The sequence below is a fragment of the Nerophis lumbriciformis genome, linkage group LG02, assembly GCF_033978685.3.
Source record: "Nerophis lumbriciformis linkage group LG02, RoL_Nlum_v2.1, whole genome shotgun sequence".
Lineage (NCBI taxonomy): Eukaryota > Metazoa > Chordata > Actinopteri > Syngnathiformes > Syngnathidae > Nerophis > Nerophis lumbriciformis.
This window is the reverse complement of record NC_084549.2, coordinates 36571497-36591128: the sequence shown is the minus strand read 5'-3', so window position 1 is coordinate 36591128 and position 19632 is coordinate 36571497. Positions and strand designations below refer to the sequence as shown.

General features: G+C 37.5%; 1 protein-coding gene across 1 annotated transcript in view; it reads left to right on the top strand.

Annotated features, from left to right (window-relative positions):
* The first annotated feature begins 1031 nt into the window (after window positions 1-1031).
* Window positions 1032-19632, top strand: part of fam204a (family with sequence similarity 204 member A) — a 35453-nt gene continuing 16852 nt past the window's right edge. The window contains exons 1-5 of the mRNA XM_061961911.1: window positions 1032-1370; window positions 1446-1521; window positions 3888-3918; window positions 4007-4112; window positions 5427-5516. Coding sequence (XP_061817895.1) covers window positions 1155-1370; window positions 1446-1521; window positions 3888-3918; window positions 4007-4112; window positions 5427-5516 — 519 coding nt within the window. The 5' untranslated portion in view covers window positions 1032-1154. The remainder of the gene's footprint in view (window positions 1371-1445; window positions 1522-3887; window positions 3919-4006; window positions 4113-5426; window positions 5517-19632) is intronic.

Here is a 19632-nt window from a genome sequence, read left to right as displayed (position 1 = left end):
CCCACCGCCAAAAAAAAACATGCACCCGGGGATAGGTTGATTGGCAACACTAAATTGGCCCTAGTGTGTGAATGTGAGTGTGAATGTTGTCTGTCTATCTGTGTTGGCCCTGCGATGAGGTGGCGACTTGTCCAGGGCGTACACCGCCTTCCGCCCGAATGCAGCTGAGATAGGCTCCAGCACCCCCCCCGCAACCCCAAAAGGGACAAGCGGTAGAAAATGGATGGATATATACATACAAATTCCGAGCGCGAGGATGTCACGTTATCGATGGGAAAATGCATTTTTAGACAAAATGATTTGCCTGAGCGGCTAGGAGACACCGAGAGTAACAAGCGGTAGAAAATGGATTAGAAACGATAGATTTTCAAAAATTATAATAAAAAATTAATAAATAATAAATAAATTAACTTGGAACTCCCCGCAACCAGATTTTGGACGCTGGCGGGCCGTAGTTTGGGGACCCCCTTATTTATAATACAAATAAATAAATATATATTATGATCTGATTTAAAATCGGGATGAAAAAGAACCGCGATTCGGATGTGAATCGATTTAACTAACTATATCAACCAAAACCTAACTGAGTAGCTCGTTGGCTAACCTTTTTGGGAAATATTTAGAGAGCAATTTCTCTTAGAAATCATTAAACATGTCTTATTTCACAGTCAAACAATTACCTCTTTGTTGAAATACACACCATGAGCGTTAATGAGTTGTCATCACGCGTGATAAGTAAGCGCCAGTGTAGAATTGTTCTTTGAGCAGCAATGTGAGCAGCGGGACAACTCAATACATTGCATTCTGGGGCTTGTAGTTTTCATCGTACTTCACCATGTATTGATATCTTCTGTAGCCAATACAATTTGATTCAATTCAATGTAATTATTGTTATTTTTTATTAAATGTTATCTTTTATCATGAGTATGCTTTTTATTAACTATCCTTATGTCTTTTGCTCAGCATTGCGAGGGCGAATGTTCAATCTGACTCGTCCAACTAGACCTACGTCACCGTGACGTCAGCATGTTTACCCGGAAATGCGAAGTTATTTTCACGGCGGCTGGCTTAATCTTGAATTTGTCTGCAATTTCTTCGCGTTTCATTACATTAAATGAGACTTGTATGCATTCCGTAACCTAAGGTATGTTAATATGTACAGTGGTCTTCTGCCTAAGGGTTTAACTGAAGAAGAGCTGAGTCCGGACGACGAAGAAGAGGAACAGGAGAATAACGCCGGAGAAGAGAGGGAGAGTCCTGCAAGGGACAAAGATGGCTCTCTGGCAGGAACGCGAGCAAAAGCTGTCATCAATGCCAGCATCGAATCGCCCATATGCAACCTGCCTGGTATATCCCAGGGAATGTGGCAAGTATGTTGTTTATCATTCATCCATGATCGTGTCATTCAGGTCTCTTACAAACGGACTGCTCTGTATGTGTTTAAGAAATTCAATGAGCTGAAAAGAAAGAAAGATGACATGAAGACGCAGGGGAAAGGGAAAAGACGGCGACGCAAGAAAGGTGGCTTTTTTTTAATAGCAAAAATAGTTTATTCACTGTATTTTGTACTTCTCCTTTAAGTCAGCTAGTCTTATTCATAACAGCACGACAAACTACGCAGCTAAATTCCATCCATCCATCCATCCATCCAAATGTCTACCGCTTGTCCCTATCTCAGCTGCATTCGGGCGGGAGGCGAGGTACACCCTGGACAAATCGCGACCTCAAAATGTACATTGTAAAAGTAGAACTTTCAGTGCATCTAGAAAGTATTCACAGTGATTCTCTTTTTCCACAATGTATTATCAATCAATCAATCAATCAAAGATTATCTATATAGCCCAAAATCACAAGTGTCTCAAAGGGCTGCACAAGCCACGACTCTGGGGCCGCATTGGGTTAAAATGTATATGTAAATATATATATATATATGTCGTTGTGGCTTGTGCAGCCCTTTGAGACACTCTTGATCGATTGATTGATTGATTGATTGATTGATAACACATTGTGGAAAAAGAGAAGCACTGTGAATACTTTCTAGATGCACTGAAAGTTCTACTTTTACAATGTTAATTTTGAGGTGGCGACTTGTCCAGGGTGTACCCTGCCTTCCGCCCGAATGCAGCTGAGATAGGCTCCAGCACACCCCGCGGCCCCGAAAGGGACAGGCGGTAGAAACGACATATATATGTGTATATATATGTGTGTGTGTATATATATATATATATATATATATATATATATATATATATATATATATATATATATATATATATATATTTTTTTTTTTATATATATATATATATATATATATATATATATATATATATACCGGTATATACATATACATATACATATATATTCTGGACTCTAGAAAGAGGTTCCGCAGCCTCCGAAGCAGAACCTCCAGGTTCTGTAACAGCTTCTTCCCTCAAGCCGTAAGACTCTTGAACGCATCATAATTAAATTATCCCCTCAACTCCCCCCAAAATGGATTAACTCGCTGGAATAAAAAGAACAATATAACATACATCCATAAACGCGGACGCATGTGAAAAAGTGCAATATATTTATCTGTACAGTAATCTATTTATTTATCTATATATATGTATATATATATATATTTATTTTATATATTTATTTATATATTATTTATATATATTTATTTATTTATATATGCACCTTATTGCTTTTTTATCCTGCACTACCATGAGCTTATGTAACAACATTTCGTTCTTATCTGTGCTGTAAAGTTCAAATTTGAATGATAATAAAAAGGAAGTCTAAGTCTAAGTCTAAATATATATATATATATGTATATATATATATATATATATATATATGTATATGTATATGTATATGTATATATGTGTCGTTGTGGCTTGTGCATCCCTTTGAGACACTCGTGATTTTGGGCTATATAAATAATCTTTGATTGATTGATTGGGCGATCGTTGCAATGGACGTCAAGTGGATCTCGATCATAGTGTGAGAGTCCAGTCCATAGTGGGGCCAGCCGGAGATCGTCTTGGGTGGAGACAAGTCAGCAGCGCAGAGACGTCCCCAACTGATGCACAGATGGGTGGTCCACCCCGGGTCCCGACTTTGAACAGATAGTGCCTTATCTGTGGTCACCTAATCTGTTTCCCCCCTCTCCACGAAGGAGAGGGGGGCAGAGCAGAAAAGAGACGGCGGATCAACTGGTCTAAAAGGGGTGTCTATTTATAGGCTAGAGTATATAAATTAGTTTTAAGATGGGACTTAAATGCTTCTATGTTACAGCCTTATTCTAAAATTTAAAACATTAATTTTTGTCATTAAAAATTCTGGATGAAAACCAACCTTTGCCATCCAACCTAACGGAGCTTGAGAGGTGCTGCAAAGAAGAATGGGTGAAACTGCCCAAACATAGGTGTGCCAAGCCTGTGGCATAGTCCATCCATCCATTTTTCTACCGCTTGTCCCTTTCGGGGTCGCGGCGGGTGCTGGAGCCGATCTCAGCTGCATTTGGGCGGAAGGCGGGGTACGCCCTGGACAAGTCACCACCTCATTGCATAGTATTAAAATAAAAACAACTTGAGGCTGTAATTGTTACCAAAGGTGCATCAACAAAGTATTGAGGCTGTAAATACGTATGTACATGTGATTTTTTTAGTTTTGATACATTTGCAAATTAAAAAAAACAAAAACAAAACTTTCACATTGTCATTATGGGTTATTGTCTGTATAATTTTAAGGACAAAAATGAATGTATTTTGCTGTAACATAAAACAATGTTGCAAAACAGAAGCACAGTGAATACTTCATGGATGCACTTAAAATATAAAACTATATTTTCATACTGTAAATGTTTGTATGTCTAACTGTCTGTTTTGTCATCTGACAAGGAACAAAAAGCGAACAGCCAACAGAGACAAGGTGCCAAGTTGTTTTAGTATATAGAAAATAAGTACATTGATTTGTAATTTGCAGATTACTGACTATAAATTTTACCATTTCCTGCCAGGTGTCAGTTGCAGGAGAAGTCGGAGAAGCACTGGGATGGGCTTAAGCAGTATTTTGGTGTAAATGATCGATTTTATCCCCCTGCAAGTTCCAACCCCCTACAGAAGGTAATAAAACCTTCTGCATTCCATGCTATCTGATTGCAAGGTTTAAGACCTTGTCTGCAGTGACTGTTGGAAACACCCCTGTCAAATCCTTTTGTGTTTCCGTGCCACTGTGTCCTTTTATTGTTTTATGCGATATGACATATGGATTAGAAGAATCCGTTTGGATACTCAACCTGACACTGAAAAGAATATTAAAGATTATGTTCAGCTACATTTAGTGATACGATTAGAGACACTCCTTTCTTGTGTGGTTGAGATTAAAGTGAGATCTAAGTTTCTCCTCCTCTGTGCAAATCCTCATAAAAACCCAAATTTTGCTTTGCAGAAGAAAGGAGGGTTGGAGAAATAACTTCAAGAAATCTATCAACATTTTGCAATTATGCATTTTAATATTACAATTTAAGTACACAGAAACTGCAAATAAAGCACAATGTGTGTGAGTTTGTACGAGCGTTTTAGATGACCCAGAGAATAACAACTGTTCTCATTTTAATTTGAAATGATTGTCTTAATTATTTGGGGTGTATTTCTTTTATGTAAATAAATTAAGATTGGACTGATTTATCCACATTGACTGTAGCAACTCTGAAAGGATAATGACTGAAATGATTAACCAGCTGAATTAAACCAAAACTTTTTTCATTAATATAATGAGGCACCCTCAATCCCTCAAATGCAGTTCCTTATAATTCATATATAATTTATTTGCCCAAAATAATGAATGTCTGTCAGTTTTTCTCTTAGGGTACAAAAGATACATTTTAATATTGTTAATAATCAATGTCAACCGATAATAATTAATTATAGCTGGTTATGGGAGTGATGGCGTATCGTGCAAATTATTATTTTAAAGTGAACAATACTCTTCGCTTTTGCTGTCATCTACATGCAGTATTTTTAGTTCTTAAATATTTCATCAGAGGAGACAGTTGTAGTTGCAGCCTCCTCATGATATATTTTATTTTAACATGATGACATTTTGGTGCTGAAGACATCTGGTGGTCTGCTTTCTTAGATAGGCTCATCACAGCAGACGTGCCTTTCGATCAGAACGCTCTGCTTCGTCCCGTAATGGAAATTTGTAATTAAAGTCACATTTATGTTTGGTAATCTCCTGTAGCATTTTTAAGATTTCCCCTCTAATATCCAATCAAAAAGGTTTTCATTTCTGAGGAGAAATCTACATATTTGTAGTAATGGCAATCGTATTAAAAATACGGCCCTGGGGACTTTTGAAGTTACTCTTTGATTTTTCTTCCTCACTACCCTTATTTCCTCCCCAAAAAAGCAGATTTTTTTTTCTCTCTTTTGCAGTCCGGCCTAGAAAAGAGCATAGAGACGGCCATAGCTGAAGGGGACGTTGCAAAGGCGGAGGAGATGAGCGACAGACTCGCCACTCGAGAGGTACGTTGTGCTGATAAGAGATCTTTGGGGTGCTCTTGCTGTGACAAATCAGGCTAATGGATCCGTGGCCATTTCTGCTGCAAAGACATAGAAGAACATAAACACACCCAGACAGCCACCATTCAGTCCTGCAGCCCTTTTCCATTGAGTTAATGGAAAGCCCTCCCCTTAGTTTTGAAGTGCTGCAGTTTTAAAGGACTTTTGGCTCTGCTTTTTAATGAAGGGTACATTGCTTTCAAGCCAACTCTTAAATCATTCCGCAGGTATGAGTTTCGTACCTTTGAAGTGTACATGTCCCTAAATGCAGTGCCTGAAGTTTTGGAACCTACCGCCTTGGTAGGCATCAAGGATCAAGTGGTTTGCAAGTAATTTACCATCAAATGTAGACTCCGTGCATGTAATCCTTTTTCAAAAGAAACATATCGGTAGAGCTACTTTGCTTTGCTGTGCTTTGCTTATATTTTTCTTTCAAATTGGGAGTTTTTTGTTTCATAATACACGTTGCTCAGGGCAACCAATACTAGTTTACATTTTGCAATAGTTGCCAAAATGTTATACGGACAGCTGTTTGTTCTTTCACATTCTTCTAATGCCACACAAATTCAGGAATTTAATTAATAGCGTAACAATTTTATTGTATGGCTACAAGTTGGTAATTTGCGTTAATTAGTTTAATTAACCCTGCTCCCTGATAACAATATTAAAGTATGTATATGTGGCATTTGAAGCCATGTCAAAGCGAAGTCCCCAACAACCCAAGTCATAAAGGGAAACTATATTTTCCTTGAATTTACACCAAATCTACAAGCTAGGTATTCACGCTCACACGTTTTATTATATTTATTTAAATTAAGATATTTTAACTGTTATTCAAAATATTGTGCTTACATTTTAAGCTGTTTTATGTATTTTTTGCAAATCATCAGGAATCAAGGGTTGAGAAAAATAATTTGTATCGTTCATTGATTAAATTCCATGATTTTCAATGTAAGATATTGGTAAATTATTGTAAGTATGAGTAGATTGATGTGATATGTTCTTATCCAAGCAGTGAACAGACTGGTCAAATTTGAAGGTTTACAAAAATCCCATTATGACTGGCACCTGCAGTGGGCTCTCAGAAAGCCTCTTAGAGTGCTGGTGGATGGTTTTTGCCTGATCCAAGGTGCCTGCCTCCCTGGCACCTGCTTTGCGTTTTGCCAGAGCTGTGATGGGATGTGACAGCAGTCTGGCATCCACCTCTCCTTGTTTAGCAGTGATAACTTCATTTGACCAAGTCCCAGAAACTTACTGAAGATGAGTCCCAGCAGCACGATCATCATGTTCGAACTAAAAAATCCTGATCCCCAGGATGAGTAGACTTGCAGGACGTATAGGGAATGGAAAGCATGGCCTAAAATCTGTATCGCTGTATGTATTGCAGCCTCTTCCGATAACAATGTATATCACGATATATTATATGTTATTTAAATTATAATAAAACCATCTTAAAACAGGTTGCCAAGACTCCGAGTTTGGCGTATGCGGTTTTGATTGATTGATTGAAACTTTTATTAGTAGATTGCACAGTACAGTACATATTCCGTACAATTGACCACAAAATGGTAACACCTAAATATGTTTTTCAACTTGTTTAAGTCGGGGTCCACGTTAATCAAATCATAGTAGTGTAACACATTGCGTCATTTCTGGTTGTATTATTTTTTCAAAACTGTTATTAATCTTCTTGCTAATTTATGGTTATTATTGGGTTTCTTTTTGTTGTAACACGGTTCTATCTACACCTCCGTTAAAATATAGTAAGCACTTATTCTTGTATTGTTTGGCTATTTCCTTATATTTGTTTTGGGCGATACTACAAATTTCGATATCGATCTAATACCAAGTAGTTACAGGGGCAGTATCAGTTATACCAATGCTGATACAGACATTAACTTTTCAAGATCATTGAATTATTACATTTTTGATCATGATTATAATCAGACAAGGTGTTTTGCCCTTAAACTTAGACTTATTTCCTGAGTATGTAAACAAAAACGACAAACGATTTTTGGATAACAAAAAATACTGACCATGTAGTATCGACCATTTATTGATACTATACTTAAAGTTCCATATTTGTATCGATTCGCCCACCTTTTACATTCAAGAGCTCTCTCTTAGCAATTAACATATCCTCCTATGGTGTGTAGTGTAGCAGGTTGAGCTATTTCTTGTCCTTCAGTGATAATTGTACTTGTAAGAAACACAGTTTCTTTTCCGCCATGGAGGTGAGGGTTGCTGACTTAGAAGTGGCTCTTGCACTGTGGAGGAACTTTAGCCGCTAGCGAGAATGCTACATTGCATTGAATAAGTGTTTGTTCGCTTGTCACTGTCAAGTTTGCGGGACATAGCTAGAATGTGTCATCAACATGCATTACAAGGATGTAACGGTAGTAATAATCAAAAGCTCTATTGTCGGCCACATGTGTATAATTTATTTTGCAAACTGTCTATACGTGATCTTCAAACTGTGTGGTACGCCAAAAAAATCACTTGATTGAAGTATTGTATGTAAGAGTTGTATGTTCCTATATTCAAACACAGTGTTACTCTTAAAACTGTGTGTAAGGTTTCAGCAGCCAAAACTATTAAATATACTTGTTAAATAAAAGCTATACCTTGTTTTTAAATGAATACCCAGGACTACAACGCTACCGTCTTTAAATATTGTTCGTTATTGTGGTACTTGGAGAGACAATTTCTTTCTGAGGTGGCACTCGGTGAAAAAAGTTTGAGAACCACTCGTCTATATCAAAGGATTATGGTATATTTTTAATAGGTGCAGCCTGTTATGAAGATAGCATTAGGACCAACATGTTGGTTTAGAGTCCTGTTGACTTCTGACTCGGCTCTGTGTCAAATATTGTGAGGATCAATAATCCCCGGTGTGCCCAGAATCAATTTCAAGGTTATACATGAGTGGCTCATTTGGTACGCACTGCCTTAGATGTTTAGTTTGTTTATGGTCTTAAGACCAAAACATGATTGAGGCAGGTTTTTCTCAGAAACAATAGTAAAAGGTTTTCTTAGCAAAATATGCAAAAGCATTTTGACAGCTGTGAAGAACTAAAGAGGCCTGTTTGTCCCTTAAGGCATTGTTTTGTAAAGAAAACACGGGTACATGTTGACATCAATGTTTATTCTAAGAGTAATGGAGGAGAGACAGAAAGCTGGCTGTCAGAATTACTTGTTTGTATATCTTTCACTGTTTGGATTTACTATACTTAAGTCTTTTTCGTGTGAACAAGTGGTCAAATGTAGCTGACATTTTTCTAATGTCAATGTTCTGAGTCACCCATTTCGGATATTAGAGTTTGAGTTTTTTCTTAATTTTTTTAATCTCTGAGATTCAAAACAAGTGCTGTTGATTAGTGCATGATGACATGAGCTGTTTTACATATTTAAAGATGGAGTAAAAAAAACCCACTTCTCCTCATAGGTACCAAACGATCATAAATGTCTGCATGGCTTAGACAAAGCTCCCTAATGTATTCCTTTAAACCGTGCAGTTAGGGGCTCTTCTCTCATAAAGATGTCTGTAGGTTCTTCCTCTCATGTTAATACCTCTTTTTAAACACTTCTTTTTAGAAGCCATAGATGACACATGTGAAAGAACTCCCCGTTTCCAAATGAGTCCATGTAGCTCAGTAGTTTCAAAGGTCCAAGTCCTCCAATTAAGCAGACCGGGTCGCTATCTTTTAATAAATGCACACACACTACTTATAAGTTTCACATGGGCTAATTAATTCTGTAATTAGCATAACATTGAGTGACTGACACACAGTGTAGCCCAAAGCTCTATCAGGAGATGTGATAGCATCCATAAGCCTGTATTTGACAGATTGATTTTGCAGCTATTTCAGCTAAATGAAGCCGTGCAGAAAGTTGGTAACACTTTAGGCCTCCAAAGCTACAGGGCCTACACGCCAAAAGTGTACTTTAACCTGTGGGGAAGTGTGCTATGATCTTTCACTTTCCATTAAAAGATAATTGGTTTAGTTTATAAAACTGGACTTAATGCATTGTTCTATAGTTACACACAAACATACAGAATAAATACATTGATAGGTAACGCAATACAAAAAACTAGTTTTCCGGGAATGGCGTACAAAAAAATGGGATCATACATTTCAACTTATTTTATTATTTATTTTCCTCTAAATTATACATACACATTTAAATTTAAACAATAAACCCCACTTATATTTGGTCAAATGATCTCAACCACTTTGTGTAGCCATCATCAAGCTTTTGGCATAATTCTCGCTGGATAATTGACCACGCTGGTCGAGTTAATTCAGGGTGCATTCACATTTGTAATTTTTTGTCCGGTAAAACCGACTACAGTCCGTTTTCCTTGTTAGTGGAGTTTGTTTGTTTGGTAACGTGCAGTCCAGGACTTAACGGACAGAACCAAACCAAATTTGGGGTTTTGGTCTGCCTGCACCAATAAACCCAAACTATAATGAACATATTAATTATTATAAGTGAATGTATTATTGATATTTATCATTATTTATAGTAGTAGTAGTAGTAATACTGATAGTAGTAGTATATTAAACATATACTGTATAACTAAATATGATTTCACCAAGCAAGGCGATGCATATTAAAGGGGCCCTATTATGCAAAACCAAACTTTTCTAACCTAATGGTATCTGCTTGTGTGACACAGAGGTAGCAACTGCAGAGCCCTTCCCTACCAACAACAATGCAAATCATACAAACTTTGTGAGAGCCAAAAACAACTACTTTGGGACAAGTAATGGTCCAGAACCATATATTTTTAATCCTGAATATAAGGACGATGAGCTACAAGTTTTAGAAGCTATGCTAAACAGATCCAGCTTTAGTGAAACACTAATAAGCATCATGTAGCAGTAGGGATGGGAATCGAAAACCGGTTCTTATTCAGAACCGGTTCCCTGTGTATCAAATCCTTGGAATCGCTTGCCATTTCATCTAGCGAATCTCTTAACTGTTCTTCCAGGTGGAGATGACGTCATTACGAAATGTACGTAGTGACGCCAGCAACATGTGGTGTTACTGGGTGGAAACCGCGCACGGAGTTTGCCAACATTTTATTATTAAAACCACACCAGCGCTACTTTTAATGCTTTCATCAAAAGGAGGAAAAACAAGCAATATGCTGAAACATTTGAACATACAGCATACAATGATTGTCGTGTTTTTGAAACGCGCCAATCTCATCCCAGGCAGCAGCAGTCATCTGACGTAAATACAACAGGTACGAATACCACCAATAATGTAAGAGCTATTACCTATTAAATTGAAATGAATGCCTTCTCATTCAGATGAGCATTAGGAGACATATTCTGACCGGTTTAGAGGTGGGCAGTAATGGCTCCAGTTCATGTCCGGCGCAAGTTTGTACCGCAGCAGGGAGGAGTAGCACTTGGCCAGGAACGACGAAACTCACCCAGCAGTGACTAAGTTTGTGTTCAAAAGCTTACAACAATTTGCCACATCAATGCTCCTTCTGTAGGTGAATGTTCAATCCAATCACATTTTTGCTCAATCATTATATTATACAGGTGGAACTCATAACATTTGAATATCGCGTAAACGTCCATTTATGTCAGCAATTAACTTCAAATGTGATACTAATATGTGACATTAACTCATTACATGTAAAGTGACATATGTCAAGCCTCTATTTAATACAACTTTGATGATCATGGCTTACATTTTTTTTGTTTAAACACAATAATCTTAGATTTTCTATTTACGGTTTTTATAATCTGTAAGCAATAAACATCAACATTATATCAAAAGAAGGTTGAAATGTCTAATGTTCAATGTCATTATATTAGCTTCACCTTGTAAATCTAAACAAACCTTTGCACGATATATTGCACGGTATATTTTCTAGGTAGATGACAAAGATTCTTAAAAGTTTTAAAAATGTTACATTCGTGTGTAATGTCCACATGTTTTATTTAGTCAAATTCTACAGATACATTTTTTTTTTTTAATGTCTTTTCAAAAGTTTTTTTTGCTATGTTATGTGCCTCTTAAGACCTCACTGTTGGCTTTGTAAGGTCATGTTAGCTCTAAACCAGTGGTGTCAAAGTCAAGGCCCTATGGGATGATATTTGATTAGTATTAGAACAGGCCCGCGGGCCACAGCCGCCTGCCACTGTTTTGCACGCACCAATAGTACATTTTTGGGGTCCCACTTTTTTGTAACCGTTTTGAAAACAAATGACAAATGTATGCATTATCCTGTTATATCTCACATTCTATATTGTGTTTTGGAAAACGGTTGTCATAAACGTTACTTAATTCATTAAAACAAATCATACAAAAGAAAACACATTTTTATGCGTATGTAAATTGATTCAGTTATAAACATTCATTCACTTTCTTCTTTTCTTCATGGATCTAAACTTTACCGCTGCCGGTATTTAAAAAAAATATTTTTATTGTAATATTTTCAGAATGTGTTTGTTTTATTTTTGGCCAAAGTAAGACAGAGAAAATAATCTGAAGTTTTCTTTTTTTTTTAAATTTTAATACCATGATTTTAATAGTGCGGCCCGTGTGCACACATTTACCTCCATGCGGCCCTTGAGCTAAAATTAGTATGATACCCCTGCTCTAAACCAAACAAAATTGTTGCTAATCCATCATATTGTTATCTTTTTTTCCAAATAAGAATCGATAAGGGAATCGATAAAGAACCAAATCGTTAAGCAGAATTTTAAGTGGAATCGGAACCTTAAAAATATTTTCAATCCCTATGTAGCAGTATTGCTAGACGCTAAACAAGAAATACAAACTACAAACATAATTAAACGATCGCTCATTGTACGATTTCTGCTCTCACTGTGATGACAACTGATACCATGTCCATAACTTCCTCTTTAGATGAATAATAATTTTTAATCCACACGACAAAGGGTTACAAATGTTGCTACTGACACTGTTTTCTGCTGTAGTGTGTTTGTCTCCATCTCCAAGTATAAACTGAGTGTTACAGATAATACGATTTGTGGCTAAATCCCCCTAATATCTAGATGAGAGCCATGATTTATAATCCAGAACAATTTTGACGAGCCGGGACGCGATGCAGCAGTAGCAGAACGGCAGCAATTAAGACTTCGCCGGCTCAATGCTGCAGTGCTGAATAAACTTCTTCTTTACAGTTTTACGGCAGTTAGCATCCATATACAGTATGTTGCATTACTGCCATCCTCAATTTAATTTTATAATTACATTAAAGTCTCACCTTGAGTACAGTGCATCATAAACTTTAGTTAGCTCTCGGTTATCAATGCTAAAAATACTTTGTCTGTGTTAGCGTTTATAATAACAAGATTACTAATATTTGGTTAATATTCAGGTCACAAGATGTAAATAGAGTATTGTTTGCGGGTTTTGGATGGTGTTTAAGGGAGTTTTGTGGGCAAAATAGAGAGCCCCCATAGTTAGCTGACTTTGTATGTGTTTATTTATTTACGACTTAAAATGCATAAAAAGACAAAAACATATGTGTACATGTCCTATATAGGGATTGTGAATGATAGACAGCCCATATCTTTCTAATTTTTGCGTTTTTCCAGTATGACTAATCTGATAACATGGTCAGAGTGCAGAAGCGTTACGACAGTGACATCAATCTCCGGAAATAGCCAAAGTTATTCGGAGCGAATATTCAAAATGGCTGACTGAATTTGTGGCATTTAGTGATGTTTAAATGGTATTTTCACATACTTTGTGGATTGTAAATACAATTGGATATGGTTTAATGGATATAATGAAACACAATTAGCATATAAAGTCAACTTGTTTTTCCAGCCGCTTTATCCACTTCAAAACCCGGTTTGATATGTGTTTGGAATTATTGTCCTTTTCGTTTTTGAACACCCAACTGTGTCCAAGTTTCAGATACATTTGGAGTTCTCTCTTTAACTTTTCTACCCACTTTGTGTAATACACCAGTACCACAAAACAGCCCAGATGCATGATTCCACCTCCATGTTTGACAGTTGCTAATAAGGTTGGGCATTGTTTGAATATGGATGATTCTGGTTCCTTGTTCTTAAAACATTACTTTGACTGCTCCAAACATACTTTTTCTCACATGGCAATGTTAAACTGTCTTTACTGTGGACACTGACACTGGTGTTCCAACAGTTTCCAGTTCATGACATGCTTAACCCTTGGTGCTTCTCAGTCGAAGCATCTGTGCCTGTGTCTGCGTGGGTTTACTTCTGGTACTATCACTTCCTCTCACATCCAAAACACATGCCTGTTTGGTTAATTGGAGACTAAACTATCCATAGGTGTGAGTTGTTGTTTGTCAGTATGTGGCCTGTGATTGTCTGGTGATCACTCCAAGGTGTACGCTACCTCCCAAAGTCAGCTGGGATAGGCTCCAGCTGAATGAAGACAAGCGGAACAGAAATTGAATGGATGGATAAGACAAATGTTCTATTTTAACTACACTGAGTATTTACTAATTATAGAGACAATGGTTTTTTTTAAGCCAGTCAAACGTAGACTTTGAACGCCACACTATTCTTTTAGTAATCAAGTCTTTTGTTATTGTTTTAATGAGTAGTTGCTTACTTTTTACCTCTTAAAATAACAGTGCAAGTAAAGTCGTTTGAAACTGAGGTTGTCTTTCATGTGTAGGAAGTAGGTTTATTTTCTAACAAAAGACTGTCACACCACGTTAGAGTGTAGAGTCTCCCCGTAGCACTCATCTCAATTATTAGAAAGACATTACCACTTCAAAACAGAAACTCTATTCAGTCTTACACAATAGGGGCTGTTGGGCCAATTTCATGACTCCAGGACCTTAAGAAAATACAAATTCAAAATTACATTACATGGCCTCAAAGAGCCAATAGATGACACATGAACATGTATTATGTACGCGGTATTCTGCCGATCAGAGTAACTTGCATGCTCACGTTATCACATTTTTAAGTATAGTCACTTGATCTTATTACTTCTGCTACTTATGATATTCAAATACATTTGCTTTGGTTAAGTCTCTGTCAAGATGTGTTTTAAAACTTGACTACTTTAGCCACCATTATCCCACCAAGTTTATTATATTGCATTATTTGGCTCAAAATAATGATAAAACCTGCACTGCAGAAGAAAGATACAAGTCTCCTAGTTGGGAATAGCAAAGCAATTGATGTTTTGACAACACAATTCATCTAGTGTTGTTTTTTCTTTTTTTTTCTTTGTTTTTCTACTAAAATGTATTTTATTTTTTGTCGTACTTAAGTCCTCTAAATGTATTACATTTTAGTCTATAGTTTAGTTTCCAAACTTTTTAGTCGACTAAAATTCCAGCTTGGATTAAGTTCAAATTTAATATCATGCGCCGTTATTGTTTTATTTTTGCTAAAGCCAATTCTATTTGTATTTTCAATCCAGATTCAGAACTGACCGCAACCTCAAAAGGCCACATTTTCAATGAAGTTTGGGCTGTGTGTGTGTTTAATCGTTGTCGCATCTCCCGGCGAAATCTGAACCACGTCCCGAAGTTGTCACGTCGTATAGCTGGGCAGTGAGGCTTCACACCTGAAGTAAGCCTTGATACGTGCTTTGCGGAAACGCCCTCATTACTCCAGACACGCCTCAATGCCTCGGCACATCTCGTCACATCACTATGACATTATTTTTTCAGATGTTAAATGATAACATTATATGAATAACATGACTACTATATGAAGTAATAAATTGATGCTGCAAAACTCCATCCATCCATCCATTTTCTACCGCTTATTCCCTTCGGGGTCGCGGGGGGCGCTGGAGCCTATCTCAGCTACAATCGGGCGGAAGGAGGGGTACTCCCTGGACAAGTCGCCACCTCATCGCAGGGCCAACACAGACACACAGACAACATTCACACTCACATTCACACACTAGGGCCAATTTTTAGTGTTGCCAATCAACCTATCCCCATGTGCATGTCTTTGGAGGTGGGAGGAAGCCGGAGTACCCGGAGGGAACCCACGCAGTCACGGGGAGGACATGCAAACTCCACACAGAAAGATCCCGAGGCCGGGATTGAACTCACGACTACTCAGGACCTTCGTATTGTGAGGCAGACGCACCAGGCATTAATAATTCAACAATCTCAGCAATAAAAACAGCAGTAAACTTAACAAAAAAAAATTAGAGAGAGATTATTGCGTGCTTTGCTTCACTAGTTAGGATGATTCGCCTGCATATGCTGCTACAAGATGTGTTTGTATCAGTTATAATCGCTCCACAAGGTTTACATCAGGGGTGTCAAACGTTTTCTTTGTGGGCCACATCGTAGTTATGGCTGCTCCTCAAAAGGGCCCTTGTAACTTTGAACGTGTATGAATATAAATGTATAATCACCTCATTATATTATTACACACAATTGCCTGCACATTTGATTATTTATATTATTTTACTAACACATTTCTTAATAAATTGCTATAAGTAAGGGGGACAAACAAAATTGTTGGTATTTTTAAAAGCAAAAAATTATTGGAATATCTTGTAACATGATCATGCAACATTACAGTTTAGAAGATATGCAATTGCATATAGTACCTTTTTCTGTCAAAATGAAAAAAACAAATATGTTTAGCATGAGAAGGTCAAGTGCTATATTGACACTTTTGCGGGCCACATAAAATGATGTGGCGGGCCAGATCTTGCCCCCGGGCCTTGAGTTTGACACCTGTGGTGTCCACACTGTCTTGTTCTCAATAGTGTCAAATGTAAAATGTGTCCATATGTCTACTCTTCTTAATGCCCAGCAAGGGTTCTGTTAGGAAGGAAATAAGGTCTAAACCAGGCGTCCCCAAACTACCACTTGCCAGCCTCCAAAATCTGGCCCACGAGATGTCCCAAGTAAAAAAAAAAACCTGTCCAGCCGCTCAGGCAAACCATAACCATACTGTTAATGTAGATGCCCATATCTGATATATATATACAGGTAAAAGCCAGTAAATTAGAATATTTTGAAAAACTTGATTTATTTCAGTAATTGCATTCAAAAGGTGTAACTTGTACATTACATGAAGTGCTCTAAAACTTGCTGGTAGACGGCTGCGTTGACCCTGGATCTCAGGAAACAGAGTGGACCGACACCAGCTGGACTGCTGCTGAGTGGTCCAAAGTCATGTTTTCTGACGAAAGCAAATTTTGCATTTCCTTTGGAAATCGAGGTCCCAGAGTCTGGAGGAAGACAGGAGAGGCACAGGATCCATGTTGCCTGAAGTCTAGTGTAAAGTTTCCACCATCAGTGATGGTTTGGGGTGCCATGTCATCTGCTGGTGTCGGTCCACTCTGTTTCCTGAGATCCAGGGTCAACGCAGCCGTCTAGCAGCAAGTTTTAGAGCACTTCATGCTTCCTGCTGCTGACCTGCTCTATGGAGATGGAGATTTCAAGTTCCAACAGGACTTGGCGCCTGCACACAGCGCAAAATCTACCCGTGCCTGGTTTACGGACCATGGTATTTCTGTTCTAAATTGGCCCGCCAACTCCCCTGACCTTAGCCCCATAGAAAATCTGTGGGGTATTGTGAAAAGGAAGATGCAGAATGCCAGACCCAAAAACGCAGAAGAGTTGAAGGCCACTATCAGAGCAACCTGGGCTCTCATAACACCTGAGCAGTGCCAGAAACTCATCGACTCCATGCCACGCCGCATTAACGCAGTAATTGAGGCAAAAGGAGCTCCAACCAAGTATTGAGTATTGTACATGCTCATATTTTTCATTTTCATACTTTTCAGTTGGCCAACATTTCTAAAAATCCCTTTTTTGTATTAGCCTTAAGTAATATTCTAATTTTGTGACACACGGAATTTTGGATTTTCATTTGTTGCCACTTCAAGTCATCAAAATTAAATGAAATAAACATTTGAATGCATCAGTCTGTGTGCAATGAATAAATATAATGTACAAGTTACACCTTTTGAATGCAATTACTGAAATAAATCAAGTTTTTCAAAATATTCTAATTTACTGGCTTTTACCTGTATATATATATGTAGATGCCCATATCTGATATATATATATATATATTATATATATATATATATATATATATATATATATATATATATCAGTGTTTCCCACAGGACAGGCATCTATTTGTGGTGGTGTGGTCGGGGGGCGGGGGGTGACGGCGGCAGCGGCGATGACCAAGAAGAACGCGGAGTTGGAATATAAGTACAACACTTTATGTACATATTTAGCTCATTAAAATTACCGACAGGAAGGCGAGAAACACTTTATTTCAACAGACTCTGGCGCCGTACCTGTCGTCAAAACTCCAAAGACCGACTGCACAGTTGCGCTAACAAAATAAAAGTCTCAGAAAGCTGGCGTGCACAAGCTAGCAAGCTACGGAGTTTGCCGACAATGTATTTCTTGTAAAGTGTATACAAAGGAGTACAGAAGCTGGACAAATAAGATGCCAAAAACCAACCACTTTCATGTGGAATTGGACAGAAAGGAGGACTTTTTTTCTCCTCCATTCGAAAATGCGGACGTTATCAGCACCACTGTCTGATTCCTATCAATGCAAGTCATCACAATCAGGTAATACACCAACTTATATTCTTGTCTTCATGAAAGAAGGGAATCTATATTTGTTAAACATGCTTGTATTATTTTTAAACACCTTTAACTTATTAACAATATTAACTATATGTGTTAAACATGCTTGTATTATCTTTAAACACCTTTAACTTGTTAACAATATTAACTATATGTGTTAAACATGCTTGTATTGTCATTAAACACCTTTAACTTGTTAACAATATTAACTATATGTGTTAAACATACTTGTATTATCATTAAACACCTTTAATTTATTAACAATATGTGTTAAACATGCTTGTATTATCTTTAAACACCTTTAACTTGTTAACAATATTAACTATATGTATTAAACATACTTGTATTATCATTAAACACCTTTAATTTATTAACAATATTAACTATATGTGTTAAACATGATTGCATTATCATTAAACACCTTTAACTTGTTAACAAAAACATATATTTCATAAATAAGTAAATATGAATTATATATATGAATGAGGTAGATCCCCACGACTTGATCAATTGAAAAGTAGCTCGCCTGCAGAAAAAGTGTGAGCACCCCTGAGTTACACCCATCTGAACAGGTCAGCCACCTGTTTAAAGCCCGATCACAGTTGAAATCTTGAAATGAAGGGCCTTTAATGGCCAAAACATTAACCTGGACAACATTTTAACAGCTGGTTGGCTAAGATTGTATTCTTTTCATTGCATTCACATCACATGCTGCAGTGGACAGTGGACAATTTAGCTTCATTATTAATGCAGTATCTGAAGCACCGTCTCCACGTGTGTTTATTGACAACAGGGTTATAACCTGGACACGTTAGCTCGTCGGTATGGTAACACATGACGTGACAACAGCGGCGGTGTTAATGAAGCAGCGTCAGGCTGCTCACCGTGAGTGAAACGCTCGGTGAAATCGCGGATTAGCGTTAAATATATGACGAGCCGCGAGCGATGCAGCTATAACTTATCTACCTACAACCTATATTACCCTCGTATTTTGATCCGGTCGGTCCGTTCTTTTACTCCGCCGTCTTCTTCTTCTTCTTCTTCTTCTTCTGGCCCACCAGGTGAATTAAGTGCTATTGGCGGAGTTACAATGCATAGTAGGCTACCGCCACCTACTGCACCGGAGTTGTAACTACAAGGTACATTCACAGACAGAGTCCCATTGCTTTTATGAGCGGTCGAGCGAGTCAAAAGCCGAAAAATCCATTTTTGGCGGACGTAATTCTTTCGTGGCGGGCCGCCACAAATAAATGAATGTGTGGGAAACACTGTATATATATATATATATATATATATATATATATATTTATATATATATATATATATATATATATATATATATATATAATTATCAATGAAAATATCATCCAAGGAAAATTTGTTGAGTTGCAGGACAGGGCGATCAGGAGCCCCGAAACGCTAGTTAACGAACCATCTAGCTAGTTTACTTGTAGTCACTTCCATTTTCTCTCAGAGCCACAA